The sequence below is a fragment of the Lutra lutra genome, chromosome 4 (genome assembly GCF_902655055.1).
Source record: "Lutra lutra chromosome 4, mLutLut1.2, whole genome shotgun sequence".
Classification (NCBI taxonomy): Eukaryota; Metazoa; Chordata; class Mammalia; order Carnivora; family Mustelidae; genus Lutra; species Lutra lutra.
Window position 1 is genome coordinate 64320746 of NC_062281.1, and position 18900 is coordinate 64339645.

The 18900-nt window shown below is 40.0% G+C and overlaps 2 protein-coding genes across 2 annotated transcripts; both read left to right on the forward strand.

The window, feature by feature from the left end:
• The first annotated feature begins 405 nt into the window (after positions 1 to 405).
• Positions 406 to 1937, forward strand: LOC125097779 (kinesin-like protein KIF16B). The gene is given in 2 exon segments (XM_047725788.1): positions 406 to 1080; positions 1083 to 1937. Coding segments are annotated over 2 exon segments (1326 nt in total). The 5' UTR covers positions 406 to 506; the 3' UTR covers positions 1835 to 1937.
• Positions 1938 to 9455: 7518 nt separating this feature from the next.
• On the forward strand, positions 9456 to 10369 carry LOC125097780 (PRELI domain-containing protein 1, mitochondrial). The gene has a single exon (XM_047725789.1). It carries the CDS (start codon positions 9614 to 9616, stop codon positions 10271 to 10273), a length of 660 nt encoding a protein of 219 aa, XP_047581745.1. The 5' UTR covers positions 9456 to 9613; the 3' UTR covers positions 10274 to 10369.
• The last annotated feature ends 8531 nt before the right edge of the window (positions 10370 to 18900 follow it).

The following is an 18900-nucleotide window of genomic DNA, read 5'->3' on the forward strand; positions in this document are numbered from 1 at the left end:
AGTACAGAGAAGCTCACAGATCAAATTAAAATGCACTAATTGTATTTAATTAATAAATTTAATTAATTTATTAAATTAACAAATTAATAAAAATTAATAAATAAATTTAAATCATTTAAAAACACACTGTAAGGGGCACCTGGGTAGCTCAGTGGGTTAAAGCCTCTGCCTTCGGTTCAGGTCATGATCCCAGGGTCCTGGGATTGAGCCCCACATCGGGCTCTCTGCTCTGTGGGTAGTCTGTTTCTCCACTTGACCTTTCCACTCTCATGCTCTCTCTCTTTCATTTTCTCTCTCTCAAATCAATCAATCAATCAATCAATCAACATAAAAAAGAAAGAATATACTGTAATGTTGGGTAAATTATTGAGCTTGTGGGGCGGGAGCTGAGGGCAGAGTCGCAAGAGTCTCGGGTGGCCGCGGGGCGTTGGGCAGGTGGGAGCCCGTGTGGGCCAGGCCGGGATGAGCTATGGCATCAGTCAAGGTGGCCGTGAGGGTCTGGTACCATGAATCGCAGGGAAAAGGACTTGGAAGCCAAATTCATTATTCAAATGGAGAAAAGCAAAACGACAATCACAAACTTAAAAAAGATACCAGAAGGAGGGACTGGGGACTCAGGAAGAGAATGGACCAAGACCTTCACCTATGACTTCTCTTTTTATTCTGCTGATCTGAAAAGTCCAAATTATGTCTCACAGGAGATGATTTTCAAAACCCTCGGCACAGATGTCGTGAAGTCTGCATTTGAAGGTTATAATGCTTGTGTCTTTGCATATGGGCAAACTGGATCGGGAAAGTCATACACTATGATGGGAAATTCTGGTGATTCTGGCTTAATACCTTGGATCTGTGAAGGGCTCTTCAGTCAGATAAATGAAACCACCAGATGGGATGAAGCGTCTTTTCCAAAGGAAGTCAGTTACTTGGAAATTTATAATGAATGTGTGAGAGATCTACTTAGGCGGAAGTCATCCAAAACCTTCAATCTAAGAGTCCGAGAGCATCCAAAAGAAGGACTGTATGTTGAGGATTTATCCAAACATTTAGTACAGAATTACGGTGATGTCGAAGAACTAATGGATGTGGAAATATCAATCGAACCACAGCAGCGACTGGGATGAATGATGTCAGTAGCAGATCTCATGCCATCTTCACCATCAAGTTCACTCAGGCAAAATTTGATTCTGAAATGCCCTATGAAACCGTGAGTAAGATCCACCTAGTTGATCTTGCTGGAAGTGAGCGCGCAGACGCCACTGGTGCTCCTGGGGTCAGACTGAAGGAAGGGGGGAATATTAACAAATCCCTCGTGACTCTGGGAAATGTCATTTCTGCCTTAGCTGACTTATCTCAGGACGCGGCAAACCCTCTCGTGAAGAAGAAGCAAGTTTTTGTCCCTTACAGGGATTCTGTTTCGACTTGGTTGTTGAAAGATAGCCTTGGTGGGAACTCTAAAACCATCATGATCGCCACCATTTCACCTGCTGATGTCAATTACGGAGAAATCCCAAGTACTCTTCGCTATGCAAATAGAGCCAAAAACATCATCAACATGCCTACTATTAATGAGGACGCCAACGTCAAGCTCATCCGTGAGCTGCGTGCCGAAATAGCCAGACTGAAAACGCTGCTTGCTCAAGGGAATCAGATTGCCCTCTTAGACTCCCCCACAGCCTTAAGTATGGAGGAAAAACTTCAGCAGAATGAAGCAAGAGTTCAAGAATTGACCAAGGAATGGACAAATAAGTGGAATGAAACCCAAAATATTTTGAAAAAGACATACAAATGGCCAACAAGCACATGCAAAGATGCTCAACATCACCTATCTCAGTGAAACGCAAGTCAGAACCACAATGAGGTATCACCTCACACCTGTCAGAATGGCTGTCATCAAAAAGACAAGAGATAACCAGTGTTGGGGAGGATGTGGAGAAAAAGAAACCTTTGTTCACTGCTGGTGGGAATGCCAACTGATACAGCCACTCTGGAAAACAGTATGGAGGTTTCTCAAAAAATAATAGAACTACTATATGATCCAGAAATCACACTTCTCTCCACTTCTCTCTCTCTCTCTGTGTGTGTGTATGTGTGTGTATATGAAGGAAATAAAATAATTATCTTGAAGAGATATCTGCACTCCCATCTTCATTGCAGTGTTATTTGCAGTAACCAAGACATGGTATGAATCTGAGAATTCACTTATGGATAACTGAATGGATAAAGAAGATGTGGTATGTTGTGTGGAATATTCGGCCATTAAAAGGAAGGAGATCCTGCCTTTTACAGCAATGTGGATGGATTTTGGAGACATTACACTAAGTCAGTTAAGTCAGAGAAAGGCAAATACTGTATGATCTCACTTGTATGTTAGAATCTATAAAAGGTGAACACATGGAAGTAGAGGAAACAGAGGTTGTTAAGAGAATAGAACTTGAATGTAGGGAATGGAGGTGTTAACTAACCTTATTAATTATAATTGTTTTGCAACATATATGGGTATCAAATTATCACATTGTACACCTTAAACTTAGATATGTTATATGTCAGTAATATCTCAGCTGGGCAAATAATTTATATTTCAATATAAGTAAGCCAAACAGGCTTCACTTAAAACTGTTGCATTACTTACCTGCCCTGCATATCTAAAATGTGTGGTGGTTGAGACTCATCCTTTCTCTTTGGAGCCCTGTTTCTGTGCATCTATTCTACAAAGTAATTACCACGTGCCTACTATGCTCCAGGCAGGGTCCTAGATACTGGGCATATGAGATCCCTTAGACCAGGTCTCTGCTTTCATCAGACTTCCATCATGCTGATTTTCTCACAAATTTCATTAAGTTTGAGGAAAGAAGAAGTGTAAGAAGAATGATTTTCTCTATTCACTAAGAATTTCATTTAGAATTTTTTCTTTTTAAGTGAGGAAGAAGATAAATCTGCTTTGTTGAGCCTTTGTTATGTAGAACTTTATATGTGATAGGATTATGTAAATGTTATGTACCTGTATAATGTGTGTGTTGGGTTCTTGTTGGAAGTCTTAAGAATGATTTTTTTTTCACCTTTAGTTGTTGAACCGTTTAGAATAATTGATGTAGAGACTTTGTGTATGCATATATGTTTACATATAGGAATGCATATGAATGCAGTTACATGTTTTAAAATAACATGTGGAATGCCTGGGTGGCTCATTCAGTTAAGTGTCTTGCTCTTGATTTGGCTCAGGTTATGATCTCAGGGTCCTGAGATCAAGCCCCACATTGGGCTCTATGCTCAGTGAGAAGTCTGCTTGAGATTTTCTCTCTCCATTTCTCTCTGCCCTTCCTGCTGCCCACGTCCATGTGTGTTCTCTCTCTCTCTCTTTCAAATAAATGAATAAATCTTAAAAAAAAATTATTGAGCTTGCTTTTGCTCTGGTATCCTTCTCCCTAACTGTGGTAGTTTATCAGTTGTCTAATTTACTGACATTGGCAATTGCTACTAAATAATTTACTTAGTCTAATTTTATTTTATGTTCAAGGTTTATGACTAGCACTTGCATTTAATTTTGTTTCTGCAGGTATAATGTGTACTTAGGGGTACCTGGGTGTTGCAGTGGTTAAACATCTGACTCTTGGTTTTGGCTCAGGTTGTGATCTCAGGGTCATGGGATCGAGTCCCGCATGGAGCACTGTGTTGGGCTTTGCACTCAGTGGGGAGTTTGATTGAGATTTCCTCTCCCTCTGCCTCTCCTGCTCATGTTCTCACTCTCAAAATAAATAAATTAATTTAAAAAATAAACTTAGTGCTATGTATGTTCACTGATTTTAATGCACCTGAGCAAAAGTACACCACATCACATTGGATGTTGTTAACAATTATTCATATGCTGTCATTTTGTACTAACAAATATTGGGGTGAGTAAACACTTTTTGATTCACTTACCTACACCATTTAAGTAGAAGAGCTTCTGTATTTTCAAATAATATATTTATCTTTCAGAAAAGCCACAAAAATCAATTAAAACCATTTGAACTATAAGATGATTTTAATAATGTGGCCTTGTTCAAAACAAAGATACCAAATCTATTATTATAATCAGAAAAACAACAGGACAAAAGTCCACTTTATTTATTTATTTATTTATTTATTTTTAAGATTTTATTTATTTGACAGAGATCACAAGTGGCAGAGAGGCAGGCAGAGAGAGAGAGGAGGAAGCAGGCTCCCTGCTGAGCAGAGAGCCCGATTCGGGGCTCGATCCCAGGATCCTGAGATCATGACCTGAGCCGAAGGCAGAGGCTTAACCCACTGAGCCACCCAGGTGCCCCTAAAATTCCACTTTTTTTTTTCTTTTTTTTTTTTTTTTATTTGACAGATCACAAGTAGGCAGAGAGGCAGACAGAGAGAGACAGGAGGAGGAGGCAGGCTCCCTGCTGAGCAGAGAGCCCGATGCGGGACTCGATCCCAGGACCCTGAGATCATGACCTGAGCCGAAGGCAGAGGCTTTAACCACTGAGCCACCCAGGCGCCCTAAAATTCCACTTTTAAATAAAGTTCCAGTAATAGCATCAGATTTATAACATATTTGGAATAAACTTAATAAATGGATAAAGCGAAACAAATTTCCACTCATGTATAAAGACAGCAGAAAGAATTCAGAGATACGGCAAGATCTCAGAAAATATACATCACCCTGAAAAAGTTACTTAGATGACTCTTAATCTCACAAAACAAACTGAGGGTTGATGGGGGGAGGGGGGTTGGGAGAGGGGGGGGGTGGGGTTATGGATATTGGGGAGGGTATGTGCTATGGTGAGTGCTGTGAAGTGTGTAAACCTGGCGATTCGCAGACCTGTACCCCTGGGGATAAAAATATATGTTTATAAAAAATAAAATTAAAAAAAAAAGTTACTTAGAAACATAACTGAGCTAAAATAAAGATAGACAACAGTTCAGAATTCAGAAATGAGGGGGCCACGATGTGAAAGGACCGTGACAGACACGTGAACTCAATTATATCTCAAAATGAGCCTGTGACCATCCAGGATACCAGTCTTTTGGTTCTGTACTGTCAATAGCACATACTGAGACAAGAACTGTAAGGAAAACTTGAACTTGGAGGATTTGTTGATGGCATTGATGTTAACTGATTTTATATGTATTGCAGAATAGAACAAATGTTTAAATAATGTTGATATCACTGGTAATTAGGGTTCTGGGAGGATATAGAAATATACCATGAAAGAGCAAAAATCCATGGTATGAGATTTGAATTGGAGGCATAAGGATCAAGTCATTTTTAAAAATTCAGCTCGCAGCTCAGTCCATTGAGAGAGCCTAAAATAACACCACTCTAGAAGTAACGAGCATCTCCAGCATCCATATCTCAGTCTGTAATACCATTACCTAGTAGAAGGTCCAAGGCTCCAAGGAAAAATGGCTGACTTCAGGTGTGGAATAGGGAAGTACAAGATGAGCCTAGAACATTTTATTCTAACAAAGAAAGCAAATGCTCAATGAGTAATGGGAACATGTCAGAAGGACACAGAAGCTAGCTTACTGGGGGCTTCCACTGTCTGCATTTGGAACAATTCAAGGATCAAAATGAATAATAGTAGTAAGGGGTCATAACACACTCAATAAAAATTAAGCCACGACTTTATCATGATATTAAAAAAACAAGTGAAGAGTCAATGACAGAAAGCTCTTCTTGCAGAAATACCCTAATAAAATGTGGAAAGCAACTAGGAAATTATTCTTTAATCATCAGTGTAATAGTTGATTGAGGCAAAGATTAATAATTGATGGTTAAGTTATTAAACAATTACAAAGAAATAAGTGCACCTTTAAATGGGAGAGCGGATAGAAACTGTATTAACCAAGTGGTCAAATTTAGCAGCATCACTATCAAACAGATGGATTTATATGCCTCCTGATGGGATGCTCTATTATTGACAAAAATGTTTAATCTCAGTCTAACCATGAGGAAATGATCAGACAAATCCAGATTGTAGGACACTTTATAAGACAACTGCTCTGGACCTTTCAAAAATATTAATGCTAAGAAAGGTGAAACAGGTGGAGGAACTCTGTTCAGCTTAGATTCTTCAGAGATACACACTGAATTATTTAGGGGTGAAGTGTCATGATAGCTGGAAGTTACTTTCAAATGGCTTGGCATCTATCTGTCCACCTACCTACTTAATTACCACAAGAATGATCAAATGAACCACAATTGGTGAATCTAGATAAAGAGTATATGGATTTTTCATTGTCCCATTCTTTCAGTTTTTCTTTAGGTTGGGTTTTTGTCAAAATAAATATTGAGGTGGAGGGGAAAGATATATTCTTTTTGTTTTATAACTTGAGGTTTTTTTGAATATTTATTTTTTTTAGTTTTTTATAAACATATAATGTATTATTAGCCCCAGGGGTACAGGTCTGTCAATCACCAGGTTTACACACTTCACAGCATGCACCATAACCATACCCTTCCCAATGTCCATAACCCCATCACTCTCTCCCTACCCCCCACCCCCTGACAACCCTCGGTTTGTTTTGTGAGATTAAGAGTCTCTTATGGTTTCTCTCCTTCCCAATCCCATCTTGTTTCATTTATTCTTTTCCTACCCCCTAAACCCCTCACGTTGCATCTCCACTTCCTCATATCAGGGAGATCATATGATAGTTGTCTTTCTCTGATTGACTTATTTCGCTAAGCATAATACCCTCTAGTTCCATCCACGTCATCACAAATGGAAAGATTTCATTTCTTTTGATGACTGCATAGTATTCCATTGTATATATACACCACCTCTTCTTTATCCATTCATCTGTTGATGGATATCTAGGTTCTTTCCATAGTTTGGCTATTGTGGACATTGCTACTATAAACATTCGGGTGCACGTGGCCCTTTGGATCACTACATTTGTATCTTTAGGGTAAACACCCAGTAGTGTGATTGCTGGGTCATAGGGTAGCTCTATTTTCAACTTTTTGAGGAAGCTCCATGCTGTTTTCCAGAATGGCTGCACCAGCTTGCATTCCCACCAACAGTGTAGGAGGGTTCCCCTTTCTCCACATCCTTACCAGCATCTGTCATTTCCTGACTTGTTAATTTTAGCCATTCTGACTGGTGTGAGGTGGTATCTCATTGTGGTTTTGATCTGTATTTCCCTGATGCCGAGTGATGTGGAGCAATTTTTCATGTGTCTGTTGGCCATCTGGATGTCGTCTTTGCAGAAATGTCTGTTCATGTCTTCTGCCCATTTCTTGATTGGATTATTTGTTCTTTGGATGTTGAGTTTGCTAAGCTCTTTATAGATTTTGGTTAATAGCCCTTTGTCTGATGTGTCATTTACAAATATCTTCTCCCATTCTGTCAGTTGTCTTTTGGTTTTGTTAACTGTTTCCTTTGCTGGGCAAAAGCTTTTGATCTTGATGAAGTCCCAATAGTTCACGTTTGCCCTTGCTTCCCTTGCCTTTGGTGATGTTCCTAGGAAGAAGTTGCTGCGGCTGAGGTTGAAGAAGTTGCTGCCTGTGTTCTCCTTAAGGATTTTGATGGATTCCTTTCTCACATTGAGGTCCTTTATCCATTTTGAGTCTATTTTTGTGTATGGTATAAGGAAATGGTTCATTTTCATTTTTCTGCATGTGGCTGTCCAATTTTCCCAACACCATTTGTTGAAGAGGCTGTCTTTTTTCCATTGGACATTCATTCCTGCTTTGTTGAAGAGTAGTTGACCATAGAGTTGAGGATCCATTTCTGGGCTCCCTATTCTGTTCCATTGGTCTATGTGTCTGTTTTTGAAACCAGTACCATACTATCTTGATGATGACAGCTTTGTAATAGAGCTTGAAGTCTGGAATTGTGATGCCACCAACTTTGGCTTTCTTTTTCAACATTATTCTTGCTATTCGAGGTCTTTTCTGGTTCCATATAAATTTTAGGATTATTTCTCCCATTTCTTTGAAAAAAAAAAAAAAAAGGATGGTATTTTGATAGGGAGTGCATTAAATGTGTAGATTGCTTTAGGTAGCGTAGACTTTCGCAATATTTGTTCTTCCAGTCCATGAGCATGGAACATTTTTCCATTTCTTTGTGTCTTCCTCAATTTCTTTCATGAGTACTTTGAAAGATATATTCTTTATTAAAAAAGAATAACTCTAGGGAGAGGGTGGTTGGGTTATGGACATTGGGGAGGGTATGTGCTATAGTGAGTGCTGTGAAGTGTGTAAACCTGGCAATTCACAGACCTGTACCGCTGGGGCTAATAATACATTATATGTTAATAAAAAAATAAAAAATTAAAAAAAAAAGAAAAGAATAACTCATAGTCGGTGGTTAAAAATACACAAAAACTAGACTCTGAAATAATTCCTGTATTTAAATCTTGGCCTAATTTTAAATTTACTACCCTTGTGACTCTAGTGAAATTAGGAAGGCAGTAACTCCTTACTAAGTGAGTAATATAAGGCAGATGTAATCAACTGGCACATTTTTTGTTTTTCCTCTTATATCCCTGCCGGTGCTGGGAAAATAGAAAATACCAGATAATTGCTGCCTTATTGATTCTCACTATGGGCAATACAGGATTTTGGAGGCAAGGGCAAAATGGGCTGGACACCTTGGAGATTCTGATTTGTTCACAGCCTTTTCCTTTGTTATTGTGCAAAGGAGTAAATGAAAATAAACACCAATGTCAAGAAGTTTCGGCTTCCAATTTAATCATAGATCTCTTATTTTCAAAATCTATATTCCTTAGGTTTTAGCACAAGGGTATTAATTGCAGTAGCTGAGATGGGCAGATGCATTAACTGAAGGGAAGGAGTGAAGAGCTAAATCACAAGAAGAGTAAAGACATGATTGGGGCATTGGAAGAGCTGGCTCTGGGGACATGACTGCTGCTGCTGTTAGTTTCATCTCCTCCTCCTCCCTCCGTACCATGGGACAGGGAACATGATCATGAAAAACAACTGAGTTTCTCATTGTGTCGTTTCCGCGGGAGAAAGGCCAATTCCCTACACTGGATTCAGTTGGAAAGGCCTGAAGAAGGAATCTGTCTGGTCCTTTTGAGTCAGGTGCCCATCTCTGGACCAATCAGCTGTAGTCCTGTGTTTGAGGGTGGGTGACAGAGGCCTAAAAAAATCACCACTGCTCTTTCTTGGGCCCACGCGGTTGGAGCTGGGGAAGGAGTGGTTCTAGAAGTTGAGTGCTGGCCAGACAGTGGTGTAGTTGTTCACAACACCAAAATCTCAAGTTGTAAATTTATTCTAACTGTGATCATTAAGAAGTACAGGATAAAACTGAAATTTTTATAAAATCGGTACATCATTCATGCATCTTTTTTCAGGAAAGTGAAAATCTTGGGCATCTGAAGAACTCATTGACTTTCTAGAGAAAAATGTAAAACCCTAGGAACCCAAGTTAACATAAAAAAAGGAACCAGGCGCCGGAAGTTGCGCGCGGCTCGACAACTCCTCATGGCGGCGGCGGCTCCTTGGGCAAGGCGTGGTGGTGACTGAGCTGCGAACCTGGCGGGCGTGTGCCGAGCCCCGGTCCGGTCTCCGCGTGCCCCACCCCGGGCTTCGCACCCCTGATGCTGCGCGGGTGCTGAGCCCGCCCCGGCCGGGACGATGGTGAAGTATTTCCTGGGCCAGAGCGTGCTCCGGAGTTCCTGGGACCAAGTGTTCGCTGCCTTCTGGCAGCGGTACCCGAATCCCTATAGCAAACATGTCTTGACGGAAGACATAGTGCACCGGGAGGTGACCCCTGACCAGAAACTCCTGTCCCGGCGTCTCCTGACCAAGACCAACAGGATGCCCCGCTGGGCCGAGCGACTGTTTCCTGCCAATGTCGCTCACTCGGTGTACATCCTGGAGGATTCTGTTGTGGACCCGCAGAACCAGACCATGACCACCTTCACCTGGAACATCAACCACGCCCGGCTGATGGTGGTGGAGGAACGATGTGTTTACTGTGTGAACTCTGATAACAGCGGCTGGACCGAAATCCGCCGGGAAGCCTGGGTCTCCTCTAGCTTATTTGGTGTCTCCAGAGCTGTCCAGGAGTTTGGTCTTGCCCGGTTCAAAAGCAATGTGACCAAGACTATGAAGGGCTTTGAGTACATCTTGGCCAAGCTGCAGGGTGAGGCCCCTTCCAAAACCCTCGTTGAGACAGCCAAGGAAGCCAAGGAGAAGGCAAAGGAGACGGCACTGGCAGCTACAGAGAAGGCCAAGGACCTTGCCAGCAAGGCAGCCACCAAGCAGCAGCAGCAGCAGCAGCACTTCGTGTAGCTAGCCCAGGCCCGGTGTGGTAGGACACCTGACCACCCGGCTCAAGTCCCTCTGCCTGTCCCCCTTGTACTTTATTATTAAAGTCAACTTCCAGCCCTTAAAAAAAAAAAAAAAAAAAAAAAAAAAAAAAGGAACCAAAGGGGCGCCTGGGTGGCTCAGTGGGTTAAGCCGCTGCCTTCGGCTCAGGTCATGATCTCAGAGTCCTGGGATCGAGCCCCGAATCGGGCTCTCTGCTCAGCAGGGAGCCTGCTTCCTCCTCTCTCTCTGCCTGCCTCTCTGCCTGCTTTTGATCTCTCTGTCAAATAAATAAATAAAATCTTAAAAAAAAAAAAAAGGAACCAAAATAATTATTTGTTTTTCATAAGCAAGATACTGTATAGATACTTCTAGGGTGGAGTGAAGGTAGTCTGGGTTTGAAAATTATGCATCTTGGTTTGAAAATTTATCATGAAAGTACACAGTGACATCATCATGACTGAGAAAACTACAAGTCACACGTAGCAAAGAGGTGAAGACGGGTTACACTGAAGACTTAATGCTTCACACTGTTGCTTTAAAGACTAGCTAAGTCAAGTCCACAGCCACAATGTTTGTTTTTGGACTGTACTCGAGTCCTATAAAGGAATCTTTTTAACTCCTATATATGTGGAATTTTCCCCAAAAGTTCTGGGAATTCTTTCCGTATCATTAGCTTTCTTTTTTTTTTTTTTTTAAAGATTTTATTTATTTATTTGACAGAGAGAGATCACAAGTAGACGGAGAGGAAGGCAGAGAGAGAGAGAGAGGGAAGCAGGCTTCTCGCTGAGCAGAGAGCCCGATGTGGGACTCGATCCCAGGACCCTGAGATCATGACCTGAGCCGAAGGCAGCGGCTTAACCCACTGAGCCACCCAGGCGCCCCTATCATTAGCTTTCTTAACCAGTGAACGCATTCACAACAAATAAGGGAAAAGCGAGCTTCCCTGTGAAGTTTTTCCATACTTTAAAATGTTTAGCATCCCCCACCCCGGCATCCCCCTGACAATAGCAAGAAACAAAACCATGTGTCATAATGTGCCAATTGGCAGATACTGCTTTCAAAAAGTAGTTAAGGCTCATTACCGATTACGAGGAAGTAGAACTCTGGGTAGCAAAAGGAGCCCAATTTGCTCCTAGCAGATGATGTTGAGCATAAGATCTAGTTGGCATGGTGTGCTTCCGTTTGTCCAATAACAGAGTTTCAGGCCAGGCACTTGGGTGCACTTGGGTGACTTTTGCGCTGTTTTAAATAACCCTCAAGTGAATTCAATGTTATTATCTCCAGATCGGTTCACAGTGAGATAATAAAGGGGTAAAAAATTGAGGGGGGGTGGTGGAAATTGCCCAAAAGGCTTACATTAGGAAGCCACTTTCATAAAATGATTAATGGTTTTGGATTATTAAATATTCTAACGCAATGGATATCGACACTGGAGCTGAGGCCTAGAGGTCAGAGCCAAAGAATTTCTGCCTAGAGGTGACACTCACATTGCTCTGCAGAGAAGAAGCTGGGAGAATTCAATGGACTTATGTACCCTATGATCTTGGATCTACACCAGAAATATGGCAATCTTATATATTCTCGTAGAAATCAGAATTTAAAAACCATATTGCTTTGTTTGCTGAAAATGACCAGGGCAGAAGAAAATGAGGAAATATTTAAAAAACCTGGAAGTTGCTACTTCTGGCCCAGTGATATATATCATATTTCCAAAATGTACTGTGTTTTTAATTTGAAAAACTGGAAGGAAAAATTGTCTTTGGTAAATTTTTTAATCACTCTCTACCTTAGATTAATAGGTGTGTGAAAACATCCAAGTATCTGAATCACAGTAGATACATTATATGAATTAGACACTAGCTATCTATATCTATATCTATCTATCTAGATTAGGTTCAATATATATATTAAGCTCAATATATATATTAGGCTCAATAATAAATATTTTTACAACTCACATATAAATCCTAGTGGAATCCCTAACAATCTGGTGTTGTATGGAAAATTTACTAGCCAGTCTTAGCCAAGATTGAACCCCAAGGGATTGAAGAGCTGGGGACAGCTAGCTCTGAAGGACTGTGAGTGCTAGATCTGTACCTGACGTTTGTGACTTGGTGTTTATGTTCAAGCTGGCCACAGAATTCTGTTTGTTTTATTTATTTCCCTCAGCGAAATGGTGAGACCAACTTCTAACCTATGGAAACATTTCCAGACCCCAGGAGAAAAAGAAGCTAATGTCATTTGGAACATGCAATTCCAAGGGAGAGTACTAGATAATATTTCATAGAGCAAAAGTAATGGTCAATGAAGTTTTTTCTCTTTTCTTCTCAAATCCACTTCCTTGGGGGGGGGGGTGCTTTCTGAATCCATTTGACATAGTAGAGCACTTTTAAAAATATTATTTTTCTTCATGGTCTTAGTTTGCTTCTCATATTCTAGAAAATGTTAAGAAAGAAGTGTTGGATTCCATGAAGTTCAAAAGCATGAGCTTCTATTTATTTGCTTTCTGAAAAATGGGAATACAAATAGTAACTTTTACACTGCCTGATGAACTTTATTTTAAAATTTAATATACATATAATAATTTGGTGAGCAAACTCATTTCTATATAATATAGGTAATATTCATAAGGTAGTAGAGTTTTTTTAGATCTTGGAAACATGTTTCACTATTTCATGATCTTAATATTCCCAAACTAGGTTTCTTTCTCTCTCTCTCTTTTTTACTTCCCCCTTTGAGGAAAAGAACAAAAAGATGGAAAGCCATTTTTCCTCTCGTGGCTTCAAAATTTCCAGAAATGTTAAATCTCTTCTTAAGATGTCACTGATGTTGGTTGAAATTATCTATAGAACTTGAAATGTTCTTATACTAATGAAAACTTGGCAAACTGGTGGTTTTGAGATTCTGGATGAAAGAATATATTCACTTGTGTGAGCACACTGTGCCCATTTTACCATTATTCCAGTTATTCAATTTTTAAACACCGCATTCCAAATTTCTTTCTTTCCCAGCACTCAGTTTTGGCAGATAGCCACTGAAGGTAGCATCACTGAGAGGACCTCGCCCCGCTTTACTTGTACAATCTTTATTTGAAACTTGTGTTCCGACAGTCTTTATCAACTATGTTGCACAGCACTGAAAACCATTGTTCTCCTGAAACGCTTTGGCTCTCATATCTCTAATGGGGGAAATAAAAGCTCCATCCTGTTTTTAATTAGTGTTTGGCCATAGAGTACACGACCATAAGAATGCTTATTTTATCATATTGGATAAAATTTGTGCCACATTTGTGAATGCGAGCAGAGTGGTATGTTTTAGTAGGTATGGCAGAAATAAAATACAACTTCTTCTGTCTATTTCAGTGAAATGCAGATAAAGATAACCTGAGAGCCTGCTCAACCAGTACAGACTAAAAAAAAAAAAAAAAAAGAAAGAAAGAAAAAGAAAAAAAAGTCAGGTGGACCACATATGGAGCTATAGTTGGAATAAAAAAGGGTATAATATTTTGCATTAATCCTCCAACTTTCCACTGTGAAATATTCAATAGGGTGATTTCTTAAGATTTGTGGCTAATCGGTCCAATCAGACTACGTGCTACATAATTTTGAAATAAAAGTCTTGCCAGAAAGAAAGATATAATCAGCCCCGAGCCATAGGATACCATTTTCAGCAATAAAGAGAAAATAATCGGTGGAGCAACCGATTGGTTGAAACAAGGAAACAGGGAGGGAATAATTATCAGTTCGTAATCGCCGTGACCATTACCCTGGTCTATAGTCTCCTCTTGAGGAAGGCTTCTGCACCTGGCACTTGTGTGTGCTTGCAGCTGAGAGAGGACACAGAGGGCCAGACCATAATGGCCTGCTTCCCGGCCCTCAGAGCAGGTCGCCTCTCAATGGCTGCAGATGTCTGCGAAGAATGATCACTCTTGGGTACCCTCCTGTAGTCGTAATCCCAGAGTCCTTGTTGCAGCCAGCAGCTTGAGCTCTTTCACAAAAAAGGCCAGGACTGCATTAAGCGTCTTGGGAACCCTTTGATAGGCCGGGCCTTAGATGTTCTAAGCAGATTGTGAAAATAATTTACAACAAAGGGCCAGGTTAATTTAAAAATAGTTCCCCCCTTCAAACATTAAATCCATGTTAGGCTGCTTCTGATGAGTTTCTGTACGTTGATAAACTTGTCTGATGTAGCTTCTGAATTTTAAGCACGTGTGCACAAGCCGGCTGGATTGTAACTGGTCCTTATGAAGCTATTAAAAGGGAATACTGGAAGGGGCTTAAAATCAGGTGCATTCAATAAAACTCTATTTGCATTGGCGCAGAGGCGGTTGCATATGTGGTCTCGCTGAACCAGTGCTGGAAGTTTATCACCTGTATTACCTGTGTTTAAATGTTGTTTTGCTTCAGTAAATGTACTGTTTGTCATTTCTATCAACTATCCGAGTATATTCATAGCTGATGAACTAACTTGATGTTAAGAGGCAAGTAATACACCCGTTAGATTTACTGTATTTTAACAGTGATTTATGCGTGTTGATTAACCATGACTTTCGGGAGAAGGAAAAGGAGTTCAAAGAGGGCTCCTTTGGGCAGAATAAGTGCTCCATTTAAACTAATAGATTAAACATGTTTGTTACCATTATCAATATTGTCCAACTGAGATAAGAAACCATCGTCAATAAAGAAGGCAGTTAACATACCCTTTTAAGGGCCAAATTACTGTTCTCCCTTTACGATTCTAACCGAAAGGAAATATTTTCTTCATTGTTCATGGAATGTTTTTGAAATTTGGCTTACACTGGAATCGTTGAGACTTTATTGTATGCCCTCTATGCAATCTGTCTTCCTCTGGAAAGACACTTGTCCTCTCTGGAATTTGTTAACACTATTTGGATTGGCCAGAAGGAGTTGCCAAGAGGCAAAGTAGCTGTCAGGGTTCAACAGTGCACACACTCCATCCCTTCGATCAACAAAACAGTGTATAGTATGAACTGTGTTCTCGGCATAGCTCAGATAATTTTTATGCAATATAGTATGAATTCTGTCTAGAGGATGACACACTTCCTGGAGAGACTAGTTATCTAAAGTCAGTACTTCCTAACCAAATCATATATCTGAAACCCACTGGATGTTAATTCTGTGCAATAAATGCTGGCTTTTTTTTTTTTTTTTTTTTTTAAAGCCATCAGCCTCCCTCCTAATGCATTTTTTTTTTTCTTGAGATACAGGGACTATGATGTTTTCTCCTGGTATCCTCGTCACTGTCCTGGAGCAACACGTTCCCAGACACTCAGATCTCAGGTCCATTTCTGAAATAATGAAATTAAACTCGATCTCAAAATTGTGTTCATTATTTGGAAAAGATTGTTATGAGGTTTTAATTAGAAGTTATGTGCACTGAGAGATTTATGGCTGTAAATTTCCCCATACACATGGTTTTCATTATAATGGCAGTGAACCAATAACTTTTACGTGATTCCCATTGGCCATTCCTCCCCCCACCTCCTGTAAAATTGAAATCATATTAGAGGTCACCCAGGTTTTTGAAAGAAAAGTGGACATTTATGAATTTTCTCAAAACAGGAATCCTTCTGTTTAAGAAATAAGCCAGAAATACCATAGAAAGAGATTAGCTAAGTTATTCTTTGTCATGTAAGTGTGGGAAAATAAAACCTATCTGAAACAAGGGCTTATTCAAACAGTAATCCTTTTTTTTTTTTCGAAATGAATATTTTCTATGAAGATATCTTAATCAATTCAGGGTTGGGATGGGGTCTTTACAGACTAATTTGCCAGCCATTTTCCATCACATTATGTATTGTTACATCAGAGATCTGTACAAAACCACAGCCATCGCCCTCTATGAAACACACACGCATGTACGTGCTCACACTCCGGCTGGATCCTGGCATTATAATGTGGCCTCTGTTATGAAATAACCCTTGTTTTCCCTTGGTGAAAATTACGAATATTATGTATGGTTAAGTAATCTTCATATGAGAAGCTATAATTCTGAAATATCCCTCAGTTCCCCAGGGTGGTCACCTGAATCCATCATCTTCAACAATAGAATCAGGAGATGAGTAGAAATGACACTTGATCTTTCTTGAGCAGAAGGACCCTTTTCACATGGAAAGTATTTTCTGTTTTCCTCTATCATAGTTATTATGCTTCCATTAACCATTGCTTGAAAAGATAAATTTTGCTAAAACTAATAGGAATGAATTTTCAGTAGCACTTTAATAATTATAATAGTATCTATATACATGTGATGGATAAAAGAAAAGCTGTGTGCTGGATATCATTTATTCAGTCTAAAAATATGATGGATCTATACAGATTCAAGAACTCCCTTAACTTGGCCCTGTCAAGAGTCAGTGAACATAGATTTGAAACCATTGTTTAAAAATTATATTTAAATAGACATGACCCATTTTACAACAACACAACAACAATATTTCCTTCAGGGCTCTGGGAACATGTCTATAAACCTCTGGACTTCTACAGGAGAAATAGCAGTAAATTAAAATCAACTGAAGAAGTTAAGATGAACTGTATGAAAATTTCTCTAAAATTTGCATCAACACTGCAGAAGAATTTTATTTGTGAAATTGTCATGCTGCTGAAAACACAATATTTAAAATTTTGATAAACATTTTGTCAGGTTAAAAAAAATTCAGACGGAAGACTAATCACAGAGCATGATAATCATTTTGGTTTTGAAAATGGACTTTGACCTTAGAATATTTCTCCCATTATAAACAAGAATATGCTGGGACATCCTGTGGGAATTTAAGATCTTCTGAATGAGAGAGGAAGAGATCAAAATATTATTATACATTGAGTCCTGCAGTGTGCTGGGCAATGTGATAGTTGATGTATGTGTCCTAATGACCCTCCAAAGTCATTCTCTAATGTGGTGGTATTTGTGCCCCAAATGTAGCCAGAAAGGTCAGTGAGATGGGATCTGCTGCAGAGGCAACATACTGGACAAATAAACTCTTGGGAGGTTCCCCATCTGAACCAAGTGGTAACCGGGAAGCTTTGGCTTAGACATTGACTTAGAACTGATTTATAATAATAGGCGAAGAGTCTTAATGTCTCCAAAGGACATTCTAGCCTTAGTAACCACACAGCTATTGTGTTTCAGACAAAAACACATAACACAGAGAGAACTGGGCTAAGGGAGAGACTTCCTGAAGATGGAAGTCAAACAGTCTTATAGAAGTGGAAGAGGCAGCTGCAAGTCATCTGAAGACCAGAAAAAGTCTTTCACATTGCCATAGGAAAAGACCAGGAGTCCTGGGGAGGGACTGAAAATGCACATTTAACAGATATTAGGAACCCAATAACATCTTTTAGATGAATCATTGTTCTAGTAGCTATTGCTACATTATAAATGCTCCTAAGACTTAGTAGCATAAAACAATCATTTTATTATGTTCATGGATTGTGAGGATGAGGAATTTGCAGAGGCCACAGTGGGAATGGCTTGTCAAAGTCTGGATGACTCCAACATTAGAGCCTGTAATCAGCTGGTAGTGGCTTCACTTAAATATCTAGAAATGACCTGTCCACTTGGTGACTTCACTTGGGGCTGTCCACTAGAACATTCTCCCTGACCTCTATATGGGACCACTCTGGACAGTCTCATACATAGTATGGCTTCCAAGAGCAAGCCACACCCAGGAGACCCCAGCAGAAGCTTTATTGCCTTTGTGATCCAGCCCCAGAAGGTGCACATGACATCACTTCCACCATAATCACAGATTCAAGGGGGAGGGAACATAGACTCCCCCTGGGAGAAGAATCAGAATCATGTCATTAAGAAAAGCACACAGACTGGTAAGTACTGTTGCAGCCATTGTTGTAAACTCATCTGCCATATGGTACTAGGTCCAGGTGCTAGGGAGGCGTTAGACAGGAATCTCTAAACTTGGTTTGGAGCAGTCCAAAGCACAGGGTTAAAAAAAAAAAAAAGTCTCTGGAGTGAAGAAGAAAATGAGTAACTTCTTTACCCAGGTGATCATTGTCAGTCTTAACTTGACGATGAGTTTCAGCGGCTCAGCCTCAAATCCAGGATCAAGAAGAAGAAAGTCTCTGGGGAGCCTGGCTGGCTCAGTCCATGGAGCATGTGATTCTAGATCTTGGAGTTGTGAGTTTGAACCCCACGTTTGGTGTAGAGATTTTTTAAAAATTAAAAGAAAAAAATCTTTAAAAAGAAGTTTCTGGCTGAGAAGAGTTACTGGGTATTGGCTAACAAGTGAAGTTTTAGTAATTAGGGAATAGGGACCATGACGGAGCAAACATCACTTCTCTTCTTGTTACAAGGATAAGAGGCACTTATCTTTTAAAGGCTAGTGTGTCTAATTTGGGTCATTGCAAGGAAATGGGAGGCTGAAGAGACTGTTATACTTAATCATTAACTAATCAATCCAGCAAACATTCAAGTGCAACTATGTGGCAGTATAGGGATTGCAGAACAAGTGTAACTGGTGGCTAAACTGAGAGCTGGAGAAAAGCAGCTGAATCAGGGAGAAGAGTGGATGGAAGGAGAGCCAATCCTTGCATAAGGGAACTTTGGGCTTCAACTAGCACGAGACCCATCAC